Raw genomic sequence first — 23,330 nt, forward strand, 5'->3', positions numbered from 1 at the left:
TTAGAAATTAAAAGGCTAAACTATGTAATTAAAACAATCAAAAACATAACCTAAATAGGTTTTGATAAATAGAAGAAAATCATTTAATTAGAAATTAGTCTTTCTTTAAATACTTTGTCCTAGGACCCTTCTTCCCAAAGCACACAATCATTTAACGTTAGGCATAACACAAAGACTATAACCAAGGCTTGCTAAGCTCATTACATAGGCTAGGAAACTCAAATTATCCCCAAACTTAAACCAACAATTAAATCTTGATGTGCACTATCTAATGTGCATGTGAATGATAAGGGTGCTATGCATTTAACGAGGATACACTCTCCAAAGCTCACCTCCACCTCATCGTTCAGAACTAAGTGATCTCCAGTTGTCCTCGATAAGACAAACACCACCACCTAGGCTCACCCTCAAAACCAAACCCCATAGGTATTGAGAACCGTTGTGGATGTGCCAAGTGTCTCATTCTCATAGGGCAGGCTGATAACCTCTGCTCAAGTGTACGGTGACATAGTAAACCAGAAGTTGATATAGTTGTAACTCCACTCATGCGGAGTTCACCTCATGCACTATATCACCTATGGTGATTGGCTGAGCAATATAACAAGTGTCACCACCTTATGGAAGACAGTGAAGTCGTCTTATAGAGGTTGTAACCATACTGAAGAAGGTAGAAACATAACCATACTATGGATTAGGGAGTATTGTAGGCTGGCATATCTGGACTTCCAGATGCGCGCAGACCCTAGGAGATCAGGCTTCTTCTGCTACCCAGACCCTACCGGATATCAAGAGCACGATCATTCACACGCTCAAGGGTCAGTGGGATCAGAGTCAGGGGGACTCCCGGACTGGGAAGGAGAAGAGACGGCGCTTCCTTCGCGATTGGGACCATCAAGAGCTTTTCTTCCAGCACTCTGCTCAATGTCTTCAGTGGCATTACTCGCCCCCACCGTGGCTGTTTGTCCACACTTAGATGATTATGCCCTGAGAGGCTTGTAATTATTTTGTTACCACGGGCTGTATCCGTTCTGTGATTACAGCCCGCTGGCCTTTAGGCCTTCTTGTACTCTCGTTTTCAAGCAATATAACTAGCACTACTTTTTGCGCAAAAAAAAAAAAACTATGGATGGTATGACCATACTCAAGGTCATATGCATGCTGATCAACCATCATGAGTGACGTCACTAAAACAGACAACCAAGTATGCATGGTGATCAACCATAATAGGTGAGTCGCAACTCACAAAAGAACCAAATGTGTGTCATACCATACTATGGATGGTATGACCATACTCAAGGTCATATGCATGCTGATCAACCATGATGAGTGACGTCACTAAAACAGATAACCAAGTATGCATGGTGATCAACCATAATAGGTGAGTCACTAACACAGATAACCAATACATTGGATTTGGAAGAACTCACAAAAGAACCAAATATGTGATCAGTAACGAATGTGAAATAAAGCACAATCCACAAATCAGAAAAAATACTTGTGGATATGCATGGAGTGAAGTAGTATCTTATAAGGACACTTTCAATTTCCCTAGGTTCAGCTTCAACAGAAGAGGATGTCATGGGCAGCTCCAACCCGTGGACATGCTACCTACTACACATGGACAAAAGCCACAGCTTGCACAGCAGCCGTTGATACAGGTGCACGTGGCAGCTGTATACACAGGGCCATATGGTTGGAGTGAAGTAGCTTATAAGGAGGATTTCAATCTTCCCTAGGCTCAGGTTCAACAGAAGAGGATGTCATGGGCATGCTGCTCCGACCCGTGGACATGCTGCCTACTAGCAGTAAGAGCAGCAGACAAATGGACAGCAGCCACAGGCTGCCACATCATCTTCAGCCGTAGATACAGGTGCACGTGGCAGCTGTAAACACAAGTCCATATGGTTGACACACATTGCAATGTCATCTGCAGACAGATCTATAAATGGACAGGAGTACTATACAGCAGGGGACAGGGGTCGTACAGGAAAAGATAGGTGCAGTGCCACATGGCAGACCACACCAGCATAGACAGGGTTACCTGCCACATCACACGTCAGAGCAGCAGCTGGTGAGGTTGCAACAGACTGCCAGTCGGCCTACACAGACCTACAGATGTTATGCTCTAGCCGAGATAGCATGACCTCGGATAGATCGGTGGGCATTTTCTCTAAGATGACCAACTTTTGTAATAATTAATGCGCGTAATTAAATGGTCAAGAGAAGTAACTGCCAAGGTCCTAGGTGAGGGCGTAATGGCATTGACTAGATAGTTCTAGGAGGGCTAGGGCCTAGGTGCATCTAAATGTGAAAATTGCCAAGGGGCAATTTGTTTTAAAGGAACTCCAAGAGAGGGGTGAAAAAGGATGCATCTAAGTAAGGGCCTAAAATGTGACATGTGGCCAAGAACTATCTAGGGAGATTGGGGTCTCAAGGATAAGGATAAGAAAAGAATAACGAAAAATATACGTAATGAGACGAATCCTATCCCGTGAGTTTGGCTGGGTGGATAATCAAATTGCCATCGCCTGTGACTACTAGATAGTTTAGGATCGAAATTGGGAAAGGTGTTAACATTTGGTTGCACAAGTGGGAAGAAGCCTTCGCCATTTGTGAGATTAAATCCGATCTAAAGAAAGATCAAGGTGCTACTCCCGTGATCTGAACAAGAGACTAGGATAGTAAAATCGGGTAACATTTGGTATCAGAGCTTAGGCTGTGTAGGGGAAAGGAGTGGATTTACGAACGCGTCGATCGTGACGTCGATGTGCAGCACCCGTTTGACGAAGGCAATTCGAAGGGTTAGCTGGAAAGTAGATCGTCAGCGCAGGTCCTAGTCTAGGGTGGAGATCGTCACCGACGGACCCTTGTGACTGCGTCTGGTTGCGTCGTGTAGGCGTGGAGCGCAGACCCATACCACGACACCCTTCGTGGGTTTAACGGAGACGTGGTGATCTTTGAAGAGCAAAGGAGCGTGGTGGCTGACGATTGGCTTCGGTTACATTTCTGAAGAGCAAAGGAGCGTGGTGGCTGACGATTGGATCAGAATTCATAGACCAGGAAGGCTCTTTGTCATTTCTGTCGATTCTATGTTTTTTTTTCCCTGATTTGGTTTGCTGATGCTCCGTTTGCGTGAAAAGTGACAAGTATGCATAGAATATGATGTTGTAACAAGGACAGATTGTGCTTGAGACTATGCCTGTATACTTGAGGTATTTGCAGAAATTTCCCTAGTATAGGGAAAGGCGGGATTGAATATATATGCCTGTGTCAAATACGTAATTAGTGTGCATGTCAGATTGCAGGAATTCCCTAGTATAGGGAATTGTGTTCAGAGTGTCAGTTTGTGATTACAGTGTTCTAAGGGTGTTTTTTTTTTTTTTTTTTTTTTTTTTTTTTTTAAAAACCCCAAAACAAAACACCTACTGAACAAATGGAAGCAGAAGAAGGAGCTTCCAGGAGGGACCCTGGTGAATCAGGAGTCCGGCCGACCCAGCAGGGATCGCGCCCAGTAGCTCATACGTTATCTGGCAGGATTGCATTGCTGGAAGATGCCTTGCAACAGTTGTTAGCACAGCAGTTACAAGCCAACGCAGGGCAGTCCGAACTTAGGAGAGCACTACAGAGTATGTCTGCCAGACCTTCTCGAGAGGAGAAGGGAAAGGCTCCAATGGAACCGGAGTCTAGTGTCCATACGGTCGAGCCTAGGAAGGCTAAGGTGCCAAACATTGCTAATTATAGACCGGAAAAGTATTCTGGTCGGATGAACGACCGTAGCTCCGATGTCATTGAGACCTGGCTACACAAATGGGACGAGGCGTTCGCCATTTGTGAGATCAGAAATGACATCAAAAAGATCCGCGAGGCCACCCATATGTTTAGTGAGGCGGCGGATCGGTGGTGGATTAAACAACAAAAAGACGGTATAGCATCCACTACCTGGGAGGGGTTTAAAAGAGAGTTCAGGAAACACTTCTTACCTCCTGACGAGGCATCCCGAGCTTGGGATCAATATAGGAACCTGCGTCAGAGAAATTTATCAGTGGCAGAATACACTGATAAGTTTCGAGAGAGTGTAATGAAGGTTGACGAACCCCTGCCTCAATCAATCCAAGTGAAAGAGTTCATATTTGGATTGAATGACCGAATAAAAATGGAAGTTCGGGCTAAGTACGCGAACACGCTAGATGATGCAATAGCTATAGCCTTGAACTACGAGGATGCCAAGGGCAGCAAGCCAAGTGGGTTTGCACAGGTCGGAACCCAGTATGGGTATCCGAAGAAATCTGGGTTTAAGAAGAAGTGGACTAGTAAAGGGAGTGGTTCGCAGCCGAGTGGTCAAGCCAAGCAGGCGAGACCGGCTGAAACTCCTAAACCAAGTACCACCATTGGAGTGAAGAGAAAAGTAACTCCAATGGCAGCCCGGGCTTGGTCTAAGTCTCCCTTGAACCCGGAACAAAGGGAAAAAGCGAGGAGAGAAGGCTTATGCTTTGGTTGCCTTCAACCTCATCAGTGGAGAGATTGTCCACGTAATAAAGATCGTCGGATGGCTGAGATGGTGATCTCAGAGTGCGACGTGGAGATGCAGGGAAGTCCCAGAGCGGAAGAGATGCAGATTCAGCTAGCGGGATCTTCTCAGAGGTTAGTACCTTGTTTGTTCTGTGTGTCTGTTACTAAGTTAGTGACGAGTGCACCTGATAACATCCTATCTAAGCCCGCAGCAACGGGGTATACAGCCTTCAATGATACGGAGTTAATCAAAATGAAAGGGCAAGTGGCCAGTCATGATGTCATTGTGTTGTTTGACTCAGCGTCAACTCACAATGTGATTAACTCCAAGCTCGTGAAGAGGCTGAAATTAAAGACAAGTCCTTCTGACTATGCGTATACAGTCAGGATGGCAGATGGAAGTTCAACTGAAGTATGGGACCAAAGGGTTACCCAGTTGGAGCTTCGGATTCAGGACTATGCTGAGAAGCTTGATTTTGAAATGACCAAGCTTGCTCATGCAGATATAGCCCTGGGAATGGCGTGGCATTCTAGGAAGAATCCAGCCATTGATTGGAAAAAGCACGTATATCAGTTCAGGATGAATGATGTGCTTTATGTCTTACGAGGTGAAAAAGATATACCTCAGGGACCGTTGGTTTCCGTAATGGAAATCAGAAAAGCTCAAGTAGAGTTTTTATACCTTTGCACCGCATCAGTAGAGTCGGTGAATGATTCTTCGACTAGCACTGATGTTACGCAAAGTGATGAGATGGCCAAGCTGGCTAATCTTATAACAGAGGAGTTCTCTGAATGCTTTAGGGATGAATTACCTTATGGGTTACCTCCAGAGCGGAAAGTTCAGCATAAGATTGAACTGATCCCGGGGGCAGAGCCTGTAAATAGACCTCCCTATAGAATGAGTTTTACTGAGGAAGCGGAGGTGCGTAGGCAACTGGAAGAATACCTCAAGTTGGGGCAGATTCAACCAAGTTTCTCACCTTTTGCTTCACCAGTGATATTAAAGAGGAAAAAGGATGATACGTTTCGCCTCTGTATAGATTACAGAGCATTGAATAATATCACTGTTAAGCACAGGTATCCGATGGCTCGGATTGATGATTTGCTAGATGCATTACATGGAGCCGTGATTTTCAGCAAGATAGATCTTAAGTGCGGCTATCATCAGATCCGGATTAGAGCCGAGGATGTGCATAAAACCGCTTTTAGGAGCAGGTTTGGTCATTATGAGTTTTTGGTAATGCCCTTCGGACTTACCAATGCTCCAGCGACCTTCGTCATGCTTATGAATGATTTACTACGTCCGTATATCGGAAAGTTCGTAGTACATTTTATTGACGATATCTTGATATTCAGTAAGAGTGTTACTGAACATCGTGAACACTTAAGGATAGTGTTCAGTACTTTGAGGAAAGCCAGTCTCTATGTAAATAAAAAGAAGACTATACTGTGTATGGTTAGGCTTGAGTATTTAGGGTTCATAATTACTCCACAGGGGGTAGAAATGGATCCGAAGAAAGTGGCTGCGATACTAACTTGGCCAATCCCTCAGAGTCTGACCGCGTTGCGATCATTCTTGGGATTTGTCCAGTTTTATAGAAGGCATATCAAAGGATATTCCGGAATAGTATCGCCCTTGACTGATCTGACCTCAGATAAAGTACCTTTTGTTTGGGGACAGAATCAACAAGAAAGTTTTAACACCATAAAACAAGCCGTGGTCACAGGACCGGTGTTAAAAATAGTTGATCCCCAGAAACCGTTGTTCCTAGAAACCGATGCAAGTGGCATTGCGGTAGGAGCAGTCCTCCTTCAAGAGGGAAGGCCAGTAGCCTTCGAAAGCAAGAAGCTTTCTCCCTCTCAAAGGAATTGGCCAACTCATGAATTGGAGTTGTATGCAGTTATCCATGCGTTGAAAACATGGAGGCATTATCTGTATGGTTCAGAGTTTTATGTAGATGTGGATCATGATACTCTGAAACATTTCTGTAAACAGCCTGACTTGAGGGGCCGCCAAGCTAGGTGGGCAGAGCTCATGCAGGAGTTTAATCTAACGATTCGGTACCGAAGAGGAAAAGACAATAAGGTAGCTGATGCGTTGTCTCGCATTATGCACAACCTGAGTTTCACGGTATTAGAGAGTGCTCTAATGGCCGAGATCAGAGAAACTCAGAAGGTGGACGAGTTTGTCCAAAGCTTATGGCCTAAAGCTCATGTGTTAAAACCCGGGGAAAGTGAAAAGGATGACCTGGCATCCAGAAAAGGCCAAACTTATGCAAGATATACCATCAGGGATGGTATGCTAGTTAGAAATGGCAAGGTTGTAGTACCTGGTCAGAATGATCTCAGGCAGAGAGTCATTCGACAATGCCATGATAGCCCGTGTGCGGGACATCCAGGAGTCGAGAAGACCTATGATCTCGTGAAGCGAGATTTCTTTTGGCCAAAGATGAAAAAGCATATTCATGAATATGTGACACGGTGTTTCTCGTGTCAGGTAAGTAAGGCCGAGCGGGTGAAGCCACCCGGACTTTTACAGCCCTTGGAAATACCACTAAGTAAGTGGGAGAGCATTTCCATGGACTTTATTGTAGGGTTACCTGCAACACAAGGAGGGTATAATTCTATCCTTGTGGTGGTTGATCGTCTAACCAAGATGGCTCACTTCATTCCGACTAGAGAGTCTATTAGTGCCCCGCAAGTAGCGGATTTATTTATTAGACATATATTTCGTCTGCATGGATTGCCTAGATCCATAGTGTCAGACAGAGATGTCAGGTTTACCGGTCATTTTTGGACAGCGGTATTTGAGACACTAAGGACTGAGTTGGGAATGAGTAGTGGGGATCATCCTGAGACGGATGGTCAGACGGAGAGAGTCAACCAGACTTTAGAGGATATGCTGAGAGCATATGTGTCATTGAGGCAACATACATGGGACAAGTGGTTGCCATTGTTGGAGTTTGCCTACAATGATAGGAAACATTCATCTACCGGGTTCAGTCCGTTTGAGCTGAACTATGGTTATAGACCAGCCAATCCGACTATAGTTGGAGTACCTCGGAAAGTGCCTAGTGCCGCGAACTTTGTAGTTCAGATGCGGGAGATGCTAGCACTTGCGAGAGCTAACATCCGTCAGGCTATGGATAGAGCCAAGGTGTATGCGGATGAAAATCGGTCTATAAGAGTATTTGAAGAAAGAGAAAAAGTTTTTCTCAGAATTCCTTCGCACTCGAAGTCGTTGACTTCAGGAGAGTGTGCTAAGTTATCACCTTGATACTGTGGGCCGTGGTTAATTCTGAAAAGAATAGGCAGTGTAGCCTATAAATTAGAATTGCCACAGGGGTGTAAGGTGCACCCGGTTTTTCATGTTTCGCGTTTAAAGAAATTTTTGCATACAGGTGACTCACTAATCGAAGGTGTGGTTTTGTTTCAGGAGATAGAGGATATTGCAAGGCGCAAACCAACAAGAATCCTGGACCGAGGAACAATGCAAATACGAAATCGGAAGATACCCACGGTGTTGGTTGCATGGCATGGTCAGCCTCTATCGGAAGCTACCTGGGAATCCGTGTACCAGTTGCGGAGAGCATTCCCAGATTTCATCATCGAGGACGCTGATGCTTGAAGAGGGAAGGAATGTTATGCTCTAGCCGAGATAGCATGACCTCGGATAGATCGGTGGGCATTTTCTCTAAGATGACCAACTTTTGTAATAATTAATGCGCGTAATTAAATGGTCAAGAGAAGTAACTGCCAAGGTCCTAGGTGAGGGCGTAATGGCATTGACTAGATAGTTCTAGGAGGGCTAGGGCCTAGGTGCATCTAAATGTGAAAATTGCCAAGGGGCAATTTGTTTTAAAGGAACTCCAAGAGAGGGGTGAAAAAGGATGCATCTAAGTAAGGGCCTAAAATGTGACATGTGGCCAAGAACTATCTAGGGAGATTGGGGTCTCAAGGATAAGGATGAGAAAAGAATAACGAAAAATATACGTAATGAGACGAATCCTATCCCGTGAGTTTGGCGGGGTGGATAATCAAATTGCCATCGCCTGTGACTACTAGATAGTTTAGGATCGAAATTGGGAAAGGTGTTAACATTTGGTTGCACAAGTGGGAAGAAGCCTTCGCCATTTGTGAGATTAAATCCGATCTAAAGAAAGATCAAGGTGCTACTCCCGTGATCTGAACAAGAGACTAGGATAGTAAAATCGGGTAACAACAGACCAGTCACATCCTGCTTATAAAGGCCCCTTTCCTCCATTCTGGTCATCCAGGATTCAACTCCTCACTTCACAGCAGCTTTTTGACAAGCCATTGGCAAGAAGCCCCATTTTGCAGCCATTGTAGGTAGTAGGAGAGCAGGAACAGTCTGCCCTTCTCCAATCCATCTTATAAGAAGGTTTTGCCCTTCTCCACTCCATCCTCATAAGAAGGGCCACCCCCGTAAAGATCAGCCATTTGGTGTCTAATACAGAAAATGGTGGGGGGCAGTTGCAATCAGTGATTGTCTTGTGTTGCAAGCATGAATTATTTGCAGGCGAGTGAGATAAGTAGAACGTGCCTGTTACACTTCGTCCACAGGAATCCATGATAGAAAGCATCCTCAGGGTGCTGTCCTCTATTTGATTGTTGTAGCTTTTGCATAGACCTCCCAATTTGAGGAACTCTAAACAATAGACATCTATATGAATCAGTCAAATACCATTTGTGTAAGCATGCGTGAAAAGATTAGCCTTCACAACTATGATGGGATGGCTCAGCTTTTGGCGATACTGACATGGGATCAAGATTTGGTTGTTAGCTGCCACGCACCTCATGGGAGACACCATGACTAGGTGGCTTCAATCGCAAAATGATCAATTAGATGCGGTCATGTATGTAGGTGCCAAAGGAGAAGGCCAAAAAAACTTATCCTCACCTCAACAAGTAAATCCCCTAAGAGTACCACCCATAGGCAAGTAAATCCACCACCCATAGGTTCTTACTAAAAATTATTACGAGACCCTTGATCTCAATGTAGCCCACGCTTCCCATTAGCTCTTACTATAAAAATTATCAGTTCAAGGAAACCCTCGATAAATGCTGTCTGAGACCTGAACCTCATTGGAAACACAACACTTTCCCACTAACCGAATTACTTGGGGCTCTGCAACTACAGTTGCTTTATCATAATAACAGGATCTGTTGCTTGATTTTTAAAATCCATGTGTGGGTGAGCAGGATCTCAAGAAAGAACAAGAGCTACCTCAACATTGTCTCCATATAAATTGATCTGATGATTTTCATTGTTGAACACCTGAGCAGGATAGCTATTCCGCGAGTTGCAAGCCATATCATCCGCGAGCATCAATATAATGCGATCATCTGGTATTCCAAGCCGTTTCACAGTCCTATTGAGTTTCGCAATTGTGCAAGTTTACAAAACCAGTGTCAGAAGCTCTACGTTAAGGAGTACGATAGAGTTTCAAAACAGGTGATCCTTGCATCGTTTATGACAGGAACTGTATCAGCATAATGTGAAGCGAGAATTCTCAACTAACCGGTAGAGAGATAATGTATTTGCCATGTGGCGGTAATTAAACCTGATTTGCAAATCACAACGGAACATCAGCTGTGGAAGGGTGGCAATCCTCTCTCTCTCTCTCTCTCTCTCTCTCTCTCTCTCTCTCTCTCTCTCTCTCGCCAAATGCATGTATACATACACATCAAAGACCCACTTAGGTATGTGCGTCTAATTCACTACCAAAATCTTGAAGTGCAGACAAGAACGGCCCAATTGTTGGTATGGAGCGCAGAGAACGAATGCGCTGAGGCTGATGTGCCTATGGAAAATATGATGAGGAGGAAGAACATTGCGAGGGCCATGATTGTGTTGTGTAAAAGACACTCGTTGGACGCAGGATAACGGTCTCTCTCCTTGTATTAAATGCTTCAATCGGCGGGGTCAGCTGACATCGACTGTGGAGCCGTCAAACTTCAAAGAAAGCTTTGATCGCTCGCCAGCTCGAGAGGCTAAACATCTTGTAGGCTTGTTAGAAGAAAATCCCAGCCGTGCGATCAAAGGCTTCTGGGAAATTGTATTTCCCATATGTTTTTTTTTTGGGGGCAATTCATCCTATGTCGCACCTTGTAATTTCACACCTTTCCCCTAAGCATTTGACCTTGGTGTATTTGTTGGAAAAGAGCTCTTTATGACATGGAAAGATGTCCACATCATAGGAAAGTCTAGAAATGGTGGGAAATATTACTTTTTCCCATGTTCCCCATTTCCCACCATATCATTGTCTCTTTTTCACTGCCATCTACGTAAATCTTTCTCGGCGCATCTGAGTTGGCACTCAAAAGATGAGCCGCCTCAGTCGTCCTCGACGGTCTCGTTGCATCTAAAGGCCTTATGATATGGTAGGAGTCATGCCCGCCCACACAAACCTTGATAACAATTTGCAAACATATCAAAAGCAATTATGTGCATGGCCAAAGACACCAAGAACTCCAATTAGACAAGGCAAAACTCAGACCACACAAGTCATACAACACGCATTAATACCTTGAAATGACATCAACTACCTACCTGCACCTTCTTTTAAACAACTTTACAGCCCCAAAACGTTCTTCTAAAACTAGGCTTAAAAATCTCCAAGTAAAGACTTCAAACATGTCGAAGAGCTTGATGGGCTTTTCTGGTTCTTTTTCTTTTTAATTCTTGTAAAAGACTCTACAAATCTTACAAAGGAGTATGGCTCTAAATATTTTATTTTCTTGCGTAATGGAAACTTTTCAAAGACACATAGCTTTTGGATCCAACTAAAGCCTATGGAAAAACGTTATTTGTGATACAGAGTCTATCAAGCCATACAAAGACTTGAAGGAGATGGGAATGAATAGAAGCCCATGTCTAAGAGTAGCCAATGGCAAGGTCATGTTATTGAAGGTGTCATGCACTAAGTTGTACTTCCAAAGAGCACACACATGCCTTACATGAACTAAGTGGACCTTATCCACTACTTGTATAAATTCTCATTTTCCGTACTTTGTTTAATTAGCTCAATGTATTTGTACACCTCTCCCTCTTTCTTTTAACATGATATCATAGCGAAAAGAGTTCCACTTCTTTTTGTCATTTCTAAGCCCTCTTGTTGTGTGGCACATTTTTTACTCCATAGGTTGTTTCTAAAGACAAGATGTGCTCTTTGAATTAAGACAACCATGAGCAAGAAGCTATTGATTTTGTTTCTTGGAGCTCTTATACGAGCTTTTAAATCCCCTTCATCATTTGTGTGCTCAGGCAATATAGTTTTCATCCTAGCACGACTTCCAAATCTTTACAATAATTTCCAACCTCGAGTAATACTCTATGTAGTCATCATGAGCTTTTAGAGTTTATGACTTGATTTGTGTACAAGTATTATCTTGTTAAATGCAACCACCATAAGCATCATCATCTAATTTATGGCTTTAGAGAGCCTACCATAGGTGCCCACACTATCATGTCATTGATATAGCCTTTCCAAAATCCAAAGCTTGTTTGCATGCATGAGGTGATATGTGAATCCCCAACCTCCGCTTTTCTAGTTTTAGCTTTTTATCATGGCTTAGAACCATGATTAGAGAGCTCTCACAATTTGTCACAACATTGACATACAACCCCACGTTTGAGTGGAAAAGCCCTTCATGAGCTTTGCAAGCAAGGCAATCATTTTCATCAACACAATACCGATCTTGACAGTTGAGGTGGGTGGATGATACTCTAGAGCGATAAAGGACCGAGAGAGGACCTCAAGCAATGGATGTTGCATCATAGTAGTTGCAATGGAGCCACAATAGAGCAATTAGTGAATGTGGGAATTGTAATTGCTATGTGGTAATAATTTGTCATCCTAATTAACACAAGATAGCACCCAAAACACCATCTTATCCACTCATGGAGCTTGCCTTTTCTGCCATGAAAATACTTCTTTACTAAGATGAAACCAAATAATTTTTATCTTTTTGACATCTTTTTTACTTGAAAACTTTTAAATCCCTTTTTTAATTACTTTCAAGGCCTCTTGCAACGTCAAGTTCTAAACCTCTCTATAAAATCCCCAAAAACAAAATAAATAGAAAAATAAATAAATATTTCAAACCTTTTAAAGCAAATATCAAAGCCCCTTTAAGCTCAAATTCAAGCCTCTCCAAGGACCATTTTCAGATGATATTTTAAGGCAACTTTCATAAGTTCTCCAAGTCAATTTTTAATACATCATTCAAGGCCATCTTTGTCATTTAATTTTCATAGGCTATTTTTCACAAATCTTCTTCGAACAAAGGTGGTTCAATAGCCTGAAATTTTTCGAAGTATCTCAAGAATTATTCTTATAAATGGATCTCTTTCTCAAACCATATTTAAGATTCTTCTTCAACAAAGAATAAGGCATCATTTTACTTGATCCATGATTGAATAACTTCAAGCTCTCATAAGGGCCTTCTTCATTGAAGTCAAAGGCTTACTCTAACCATGTTTAACATACTCTTCCAAGCATTCTTTACCTCAGTCTTCATCAAGAAAGTGATATCTCTAACTATTCTAGAATTCAAAGCAACATCCTTAGCGATAATAGAAGCAATGTTTCAACTTCCATGGATCAGGTTTGAGTAGAATCTTCATCAACAACAATGCAATCACTTTGGCAAAATCCCATGATGACATTATTTTCTAGACCTATATAGCCTTCCACAAAGAAGGTTGTGTCATCTACACAATTTGAATCCAACTACTCCTCCTTCTATTGAATTGAAAGCCTTATCTTGGCCAGGCCTACAATCTGGAAGTGTGAAAAATTAACTCAAAGCCTAAACCACAAAAAGGAAAAGAAAAGGGGCAAGGGGGCAACCCTATCAAGCAAAGAGAGAGAGAGAGAGAGAGAGAAGCATCTGACTATAATTCCTTGCACACAAGGTCAACCTAATCTCTGCATGGTTCCCTCAAGAAGAACCACTCCATGCATCATAAGCCTTCTCAAAATCCAAAGATCGCAAGAGACTGAGACAACTCCTTGGACAAATCTAGTACCTCCCAAAAGGTGAAGATGTTGTCCTAGATGCTGCGTTCCTAAACAAAACCTACAAATGATATCCACTAAATGGAGTCGTAGCCACAAACTCAAGACCTTGGTGAAGATCTTGTATGTGGTGTTTATCAAAGTAATTAATTGATTTCCACTAACAAAGATCAGGCCTGTCCCTTCCCTTGGGGATCAAACAAATCTAGTTCCACCACTCAAAGATTGTGGAAGAGAACTTGAGTCAAATTTCTTCTAAAAGGCCAAATGAAGGGGCGTGTGGATGTGCTCCCTGAAGCACCTAAAGAAGGGCGGTGTTAGTCCATCCTCGCCAACTTGTCACTTATGTGGAGGGAGGGCCTTGAGGGCCTCCCAAGTCTCCTCAATTTATCTGCTATATAGGAGAGACCACTACCATGACATCAGGCCTAACTCTCTCTCGGGTTGCGTGAACTTGGGGAGGCTCCTCCTTAGACTGGAACAAATGCCAACGGAAGTCTATGGTCATCTCTAGGATCTCCTAGGGGTTAGAGTGCATTTGACCACTCTCATCTCTGAATCTCTATAGCTACAACCATGATGACCAAGGCCCGATGGTCTAGAAAAACTATTTGGTCGCCCTATCACCTTGATGTACCTATTGTTCCAGAGACGAGCAATAAGATAACTCTACTCCATGGGTCTTCATGTCTTGGAGTAAAGCCACATGCATACATACCAATTTCAAGCCACTAATAACCTACGTCCTACTCTATGGAAGCTAGTACCCATCTCAATGCTCTCTCATGCCTAGAGAAAAGATCACCGATGGAGAGCTTGAGGCTGAAGCTCCTCACTGCTTTACTGAATTGTGTTTGCTACCGATAAGGCCTAGGTGGGGTCTTGGGTTGTTGCAAGGCCTAGGTGGGGTCTTGGGTTGTTGCCAAATCTTTGTAATAGCTTGTTGTACTTCCTCCTCCTAAAGCAAGGCATTTAGAATACGAACCCCTTTTTGGGCGAGTTTTAGATGGGACTACTCTAGGTGTAGATAGATCGAGGAGTGCCAAAATGCCAATAGCTCCCTCCATATGCATCACCCAATCATTTACATGGAGCCTCTTTAGCCTCTCTAAAAGTGCATCATGCCGCTACTACCTAAAAGAGAAACAGAGGCTACTGGGAAGTTTGGATAAGTGCATCTCCCACAAAGGGACCTTGCCACAAATCGCAAAAATGAACTCTCAGTTGTAGGCACCTCTAAAAAAGAGGCTCTACCCTACTTGTCCTCATCAAACTCTAGGTTGTTGAAGTCATGTCCAACAATTCAATTCCACATCAGGGGTCTCTCAATTAGCCACCTCCAAAACATGAAGCGAGACTGTTTACAAGCAGGGGTGTACAGATTTAGGATAGCAATCCTCGGGTCACCCAAGAATAAACCCATCCATATTGTCCTCTTGTGATCCATTGCCTATGAGACAAAGATGCAAACCCCTGCACTCCTACCAACTACAAGGGACCACACCTTAAGACCCTCTCCTTGGAAGGAGATGTTGCTGATGTCTAACATCTACCATGGAAAACATATGCTCCTAAATCAAAAGAATTCAAGTACTCATCCTACCACAACTCTTTATAACTATTGGTGAAGTATCTCATGTTGTGGCTACTGTCAATGTCTGTCATGCATGATCATGAAGCCTCTACACATTCCAACTCACCATGGTCTAACTCTTGGGAGGAAGGGGGAGGTAGAGAACATGGCTCACAAGCCTAGGTAACAACCTAAGTCTTATGTGACTTTGAGGGGGCCTTGGAGGGAGAATAGTCCGCATCAGTGCAATGGTGTACTAGAGGCATACCATGCCTCTAGTACACCTAAGACTTATGACTTTGAGGGGGGCTTGGAGGGAGAATATTATGCATCAGTGCAATGGTGTACTAGAGGCATAACATGCTCTACACCTATCTTCAGGGCCCATTCCATCATGAAGGAGACCTCTATCCCAAGCTTGGTAGTGCACTACTGAAGTGTCTAGTATACAACCTTGCTTGAGCTGCACCTCTAGCCCCAAACAAAGCACACTCACTACAATGCCTTTGCCTTCCCTAGCTGAGGTGAAGCCAAGATGAAAGGTAGTTGTGTCATTGTGGGTGATTTAGAGCTCCCTCCCTTGGGAGCCCAATCACTCCTCCATCGTGTAAAACAATTGTTGTTTCATCATAAAATCAAACAACTGACCCTCCTCCCCCATGGTGGAGGAAAAGTGGAAGCCCCAAAAAGGGCGGGTGCAAGTACCAACAATTTTGATGGATCCCCACTTCCGAGGCTGTAAAATCAACACGTCATCTCCAAAGTAAGAGAGTACTCATTGAATGTCTGCTTTAGCAAGGGTTGCCCAGGGTTGGTGCCCAGGGTTGGGCCTTTAGACTTGGAAGTTGAGTGAATAGAAGACCTGATCATGACTGCTCCAAGGAGGCTCTATCTTGCCAAGGGGGGTTTGAGCTATGGTTGACACAAGATGAACCTACAGCCTTGCGGGAGGAAGACTTAGCCTCGCCCTTGCTTGAGGGCTACGGGTTTGGATTGAGCTGAGGGGAAGGGTGAGAGACGCAAGAAGTGGTCAGAGCTACTAAAGAGGGAGGAGAAAATGAGGGGAGTGGAGAGGTGGAGGGTGGGGTCCAGGCAATAAGAGTGACTATAGTAGGGGGATCAAGCAAAAGGGGGGGAGAAGAAGAAGGTTGGGGGAGAGGAGGGGCAGGGGGAGATCCAGAGGAGGAGGGGGGGGGTGATTGATGGGGTAGTGAAAGATGAGGTGGTAGGAACTCTAGTGTTTATTATTGTGCAAGAGCCTGGGTGCTCTAGACCCCTCTCACCAAGGGATCTTCTAGAAGATCAAAGAATTTATCATCCTCCAAGGTCTAGTGATGACCTGCTAGCTCCAACTGCTTCCCTTGGGGGAAACTATTGCCTCTGCCTTCTCGGACTCATGAAGTCTAGCATGCCCGTAATTCTTCAAATACTTCTTGCTAGGCTTCTTACAATCCACTTTGGTCCAAGCCCCCTCAAAAGGCTCTACCCAAGGTGTCTAGGACTCTAGCTATTATTTGGCTAGGCCCTATACTCTATTTGAGTGTGCCACCTTCTACTCTTGTTGAGTTTGAGACAAGCCTTACCTAAAACCCTCCAACAATCATGTGCCAAGTACCGCATTTGCCTACATTGTAGACATTGACCTCATAGACTCAAGATCTTGACACACTACTTGAATGATCCTCTTTCAAGAGTCTCAAGAAGGATCTCCCCTAGTAGGGTCTCTAGGTACTCAACTATCACCCTAAGGTGAGGAACTCCATCATCTACTACCAGCAACACTATGATTGAGGCAAAGACTCAAGCAACATGCTAAATCATCTCCCAATGGAGTGCATGATATGATGGTGCTCTCTTGATAGCCCTAGGATGTTGCGTGTCACTCAGAAATGAGGCATTGTCCATATCATCAATTGTGAACCGATGGTACCAAGGAATGAGGTAGACTTGGTACAAGTCAAGGAAAATAGGCATCTACTCCACAAGGGCTAGGGCGATGTCAGGGGAGATCATTTCGAGAAGAAAGAATCCTCTTCTATAAATGATGACCTCCAAAATGTGATCCCCATCTAGCACTAAGTTCCCTTATAACCAATCCTGCACCTGGCTCCCTGAAAGCATATGTCCAATAATCCTGCCCCAAATGGCCCTATCTTATAGATATTGAAGTGCTAATTACACTTTATTGTTGTCTTGAGGAGAGTAAAATTTTGATGGTTCTGGGAGTTGAAGGTGCTACCATAAGAGTCTGTCTTGCTAGACAAAATGTCACTACCAAGCTTCTTTTATCCAAGAGGTGGAAAAAGGGGGAGGGAAAAGGAAAAAGGGGCAATGAAAGGGATCCCTATTGGAATGCCAACCCAAAACCTAGGCAAGGAAATTCTCTAGGATTGACAACACTAGTGAGAAACACCAAAAAAGCCAACCAAGCCCCAAAAGGACTTGTAAAATAAGAGGCTGAAAACCATTGTCAATAGTCCTGAAAATAGCTCTCGGGCTCAGCTAGGAGCTATAGACACACCCAAAAATAGTAGCAGAGCTACTACAACTAAACCAAAAGCCAAGAACAATCCAAGAAAATAGGCACGAGTTGAATTGGAGCTCTAGGAAGCATCCCAAACTACAATGCGGCCCTTTAAAGCTAGCCTAGAAATAGGAATAAAGCAAGAAATAGTCCTAGGTAGCTTAGATGGGCACTACAACTTGAAGAGATTGATGAAGCAGCTCAACGGTGTCTTTGACGCTGTGATGGAGTCCAATGAAAGGTGCAACCAAGGGGCTTGGAAGCTACTCTTAAGGGGGGATGAGCATTTTCTGAGTGAAATCTTCCAAGCATCCGAGTGAAGGAAAAAAAAGAGCTTTTAACTATGTAAATATATGGCAAAAATGGATCGAAAGAAAACAGAATTTCACTTAGAAATATGCAAAGTATTATAGCAATGCCTATTTTATACACAAATATTTGCATGAATCTTTGGGAATGGTAAGTAACATATGGGATGGCTTTTGAAGAAACCCACATGTAGAGTAGACTTCTCTATGAAAATTCCCTTATGATCCTTCTTACAACTTTTACTTAATAGGGGATGACATTGAAAACCCTCTCTCAACCTATCTTCATGAAAGGGTTTCTCCAAAGAAAACTCATTGAAGCAAGCCATCAAGGTAGTTTCACCAACGAAACCTCTTTGAAGTAGGTCTTCCAAGGTAGTTTCACTAGACAACACTTTTAAAAGTGACATAACTTTCACATCCAATGTCCAAATATAGTCATTCAACCACTCAAATTGATTCAAAAACCGCATTTGAGCACATATATGGGGTTATATTTTGGAAAATCTTGTATATATAGTATTAAATATTACATGTGTTTTATGAGAGTGATATATAGCCCAAGTTAATACTTATTTATAATAATTTAAACTTCTTTAGAAACATATCCATAAATATCTTGTTATCTATAATATAAATACATTAGAAAGCTTTTTTCATATTGATATAAATGTCTTTAATAAGTAATTATATATGTATGATATTATTACATTGACAGTGATTATGAGGGATGTTTCTTAAAGGAATTATTTACAACACTTTTTTAAGGTAATAAAACTGGGGCACAAAGGGATGTCTATGAATAAGAAAATTTGTGTTATGTAAAAATGAATGAGCGACTAGTTGGAATTTTTTTATGATAAAGGGATCTAGTTCTAGTGAAAATAAAAGTGTACAAACCATGTTTCCTAAAGAAATGTAATTTTTTAAATCTCTTGAAAAACACGCTCAGATAGACCTACTCATAGGTTTTTGCTCTCGTAAAATTGACGCATCCCTCTTAAGGGAACACATCACCCAAACTCCACACAATACCGCGTGGCTTACTAGCTACAATGATGCCCACGTGACTTGGATAGACGAGAGATGGCTAGGTCAATTCTCCAGGACAGATGTCCTTGTATGGGGTATGATGAGACGAGGCAATGGTCGAGCCAGTTTCCCCAGAGTAGGGGCTAAGGGACTCCTCTAGCAATTGATAGAGGGAGACCCATAGATGGATGGGAGCCTAGACTCACTTCACTAGTAGCAGGCTGATCAGGGTAGAAGTTTTAGGACCTCCTGAGCCCATTGGAACTGACAACTCTGTGAATGGTTACTTCAAACTCGAGTTCCAACACAATGGCTGAAAAACGTTGAAGCAAAGACAGTGAGTCAGAAATTCAACAAAATGATGCCAAATTCAAGAATGAAGGTGTTTTCAAACTCCCAAAGTGTAGTGGACACCAAAAGCAGGCAATGGTTGCCTCTACAAGTCATTCCAGACTCTTAATATGGTCGAAAGGAACAGGGGAATCATCAAAAAACATATTTTTTGCTCTAAAACCACTTAGAGAACTTTCCAAAGGTCTCTGCACATTAGGATGCAAGTAAAGTCACCCAATAAATTTTCTCCTTCCTCCCACAGAGCTGTAGCATTAGACTTGGGCTCCAAGCTCACACTCGGGCTCAGAGCTAGAACACTCACGCTCTGATACCAGTTGAGATATCTCAACGATGGAAGCGGAAGAGAGCCCGAAGAGAGAGCCACACAAGTTTTGGTGGGTGCAGAATACTCTAATGTTCTATGTCATCCATATATATATATATATCTTTGAGTATTGTACATAACTGGGGTTAAGGTACAATGACCTTTAACCCCCATAGACACCTACAGATGTAGGCATCGATGTGGACTCCTTCAAGAGGGAAAGACATTGGGATGAGCAGCAAGTGTTGTTCTCGCTTTGGACGTGGAGCCTTTGGCTTGGAAGATCTCATACTTCTTTTGGTTGACCATTGATGGAGGTCTACCCATACGCCCTTGGCTGGAGCAAATGTGGGTAGATGGGCACTGCCATAGATGCATGGATGGTGTCTTGGAGATGATAGTGCATTGCCCTTGGAGCTACCCAAGCATCGAGAGGTTTTGGCCTAGTCTATGAACCTAGCCTTCCTTTAGCCATGCCTTAGCATGAAATTAAGGCTCAAAGATGAGCGAGTGACGATATGAAGTAATCAAGCCAAAGCTTATTGAAAAAATGCAAAATTTTATTATCAATAAAAATTGACCAGAAGATTCTTACATGCGCTAGATCAAACTTTGTAAAAATGTGAGGAGCTCTGATGTTGTCTTCTGAGGAGCTCCCAACCTAAACTCCTTTGAATTTCTTTCAAATTTTGTTTCATCCTCTAGAATTTGAAAGGATCTAATCCCCTATTTGAACCACATCACATTTGTTTGCATGAAACTCCTCCACGATGAAAGAGCATAGGTTTTAGCATGCTTCCTTCTTGGGGTTCCCCCCATCCCTTTGGAGTAATGATAATTTCGATACACATACCTACAATAAAAGGAAAAAAATCTAGAATAGAAAAAATTGGAGAAGGGAAACAAAGAGGAAAGTTGAAAAATATATGAGAAGGGAAAATGTGGAGCCTATACGAACCAACAATCACAGCTAGCTTCTTTCTTCTTATGGCTTCACGGGGGCACTCCACTAGTAGTATTTGGTAACAAGACTTAAACTACGACTCAAAAAAATTCAAGTTCTCCCGATTAACTCCTATGATATATAAACAAAATTCCTAAGTCATTCAGTGATGTAGTTGTCAATATTAGCATTAGCATTAGCATTAGCATTCTCTCTCTCTCTCTCTCTCTCTCTAAAGCTCAAGATACATGCTAGTTATGCTTTGTTTGCAATCAATTGGTTCTCTAAGTTTTTTGAAAAGCATTATTAGACTTAAGTTTAGTTCAAGCGTTTGTTGTGGGTTTAAAGGCTAAACCCAATGGTACAACTTTTACCATTTTTGGAGTACCTTGGTCCAACTACCATGTTATCAAGCACCATCAACAAGGTGTTTTCCGTCTAACAGTAATTTTCCTTTTTCCTAAGAGGATTTCATGTACCTTTTCCTTAACAAAATTTATTGGAAAGAGACACTTTGTTCTTATGTTATAGGGGAGGATATTGGCATTTAAGTCTACTCTTAAATTAGATGTTCTATGACATTACTATGCTCATTAAAAGGAAGGCATTGCTATGTTAATGAAGGGATCATTTTCATAATACTCGTTATGGAAATATCTCTTTTGGGCTTTATGGAGAATGAATTGTGAGTATGGTTTCAGTAACCTTGGTTGGATACGATGGACCCCAAGGATGGATATGATATCGCCTCATATTACATGAAGGGGTGTCCTTTGGAATTGTATTACTACCTCGTGGATATATGTCTTTTCCTTAAGGACTGATCAAATTAGCCAATCTCATTTTTAAAGATAGGGCAATAAGGGCCTTTTATGATTATATTTGAGCCTTTAAAGGTTTCTATATTTCTTCTCTATTTTCATAGACCTTGGATTATTTTGGAAAATTATAAACCTGGGATTATCTTGGACTATCTTGGATAGACTTTGTCATGGAATAGAGCTCCTTGTGGGAAATCAGTAGCATAGATTCCATGGAGTTGTTCCCTTGAAGGATCAAAAAATTGACACGGGTATGGTTAAGGGATTTTCCTTAACTAGTATAGCTTGCTTAAAATTCTATTCTATATATGGCAATTTTTTATGACCATATAAAAACTTCAGGAACCTTGGAATTCTCTACACAAAGGAATTTCTACATACGAGAATTTCTCTTCATTTTCCTTGGTAGGATGTAACAGAATGTAGGGGAGTATTAAAAGAGAGTCTCATCATGTAAATTGTATTATTAAGGGAATCTCTTTTTATTTCATGCAGTTCACTAAATCTATTGACTAATGCCAACCTTTGTGCTACAAAAATGATAAGATTTTATTAATGCTGATCTAGACAGAGTGACATGGATAATAATTGTCTGCTGGCATTGAAACCTGGCTTTCACAACTGAAATGGATTGTTCTAACTTTCTTTTGGTTGTGATGGTGCCAGGTGAGATGATACACATCTCCATTGGATTTGTAATAGGATCTTGGGCATGGCATGGCAGAAAAGGATGTTGGTAACCTTGAATACACTTGGATGACTTTTGATGAGAGACACAATATTTTAAACCCTATTGTACACGCTTGCAAAAATGTATCGGTTTACACTGGGAACTAGAAAGTGAACTACCTTAAAACTTGCTCGGTTCAAAATTTGTCTTAAGGTTTTACCATAGGAGGAATGGACAAGAAATTGTTCCCTTGGATTCTCTAATGAAAATGCAGCGAGAATAATTAAATGGATTTCTCTTTGCATGGTGATTCTCTTTGCCACACCTCTAAGCATTAACTTAATTGTGAACATAGTTTTGATGAAGCAATGGTTGCTAGGGACCTTTAAAAGCTTTGACTAAGAATATGGAACAGTGGAGATGTAGATTCATTAAAGTAGTAGGTAGTGCGCACGCACGCACACACACATACATGCATTGTTATTCCCTCAATTTGGCATTTGCTAACATAATCAACTTTATCTTCTCCTATCCCCGCTACTTGACTCATTGTTTAGCTCACTCCTTGCCAAGTACTATGCTATGGGAATTAGCATAGATTAATTATGTCCCTTCACATGAAAAGTATCCAATATGAGACAGGGTAATAGGCATAGTAACCTCCCCTAAATTTATTCTTCCATAAGTTACTCATACAGGGTACTGCAAGGGAGCAATAAGCAAGTCTCTAGGATCCTCATATGTTTGAATCCTGAAAAGCAAGTCCTTGACTTAAGGTATATTGCTCTTCATGTCCCTTAAACACAACACTAATACGAATGTCTCTCAGAGGCCATTTCCTAGCCTTGACTATATTTGCTAACCTATCTGAGATGATATCATAGTTACTACAGTCTTGCATTCGGATGACTATATGCTAACCCCCAACATACCCATACAACTCAAATAAGCAGTGTCAACTAAAGGTGTAATGCAAACTAGCATTATTTCCTTTTATATTATTTTCAATATTTTTATGAGAAGAATCACTCTCTTGCTTAGGGTGAGATGCTCTAGATAAGTTGGTCTTAATTTGTCACTTTTTTGCATCCAAAACATTTTCTTTGCTTAAACAATTGATCCCATTCCTAGTCGTGTATTTGCTCATTGTCTCCGTACTATGAAATTGTCATAATTTCTCCCATCTAACCAATTGATCCTCCTTATACTTAAGTGGGAGAAACATAGCCTTTAATTCTTCTAGGAATT

The 23,330-nt window shown here is 42.2% G+C and overlaps 1 protein-coding gene across 2 annotated transcripts in view; it reads right to left on the reverse strand.

The window, feature by feature from the left end:
- LOC147886166 (Peptidase C13 family) overlaps nt 1-10,555 on the reverse strand; it is a 45,190-nt gene extending 34,635 nt beyond the window's left edge. The window contains exons 1-3 of one of the 2 annotated variants that reach the window (XM_087395378.1): nt 10,256-10,555; nt 10,053-10,094; nt 9,758-9,902 (exon numbers count right to left, since the gene is read on the reverse strand). In XM_087395378.1, coding sequence (XP_087251504.1) covers nt 9,758-9,902; nt 10,053-10,094; nt 10,256-10,377 — 309 coding nt within the window. In that variant the 5' untranslated portion in view covers nt 10,378-10,555. The remainder of the gene's footprint in view (nt 1-9,757; nt 9,903-10,052; nt 10,095-10,255) is intronic. The other variant, XM_087395379.1, reaches the window with a different exon arrangement.
- Nucleotides 10,556-23,330: the final 12,775 nt, after the last annotated feature.

This window comes from Dipteris shenzhenensis, chromosome 24 (assembly GCF_047967505.1).
Source record: "Dipteris shenzhenensis isolate YYH24624 ecotype China chromosome 24, Dip_SZ_1.0, whole genome shotgun sequence".
Taxonomy (NCBI): domain Eukaryota; kingdom Viridiplantae; phylum Streptophyta; class Polypodiopsida; order Gleicheniales; family Dipteridaceae; genus Dipteris; species Dipteris shenzhenensis.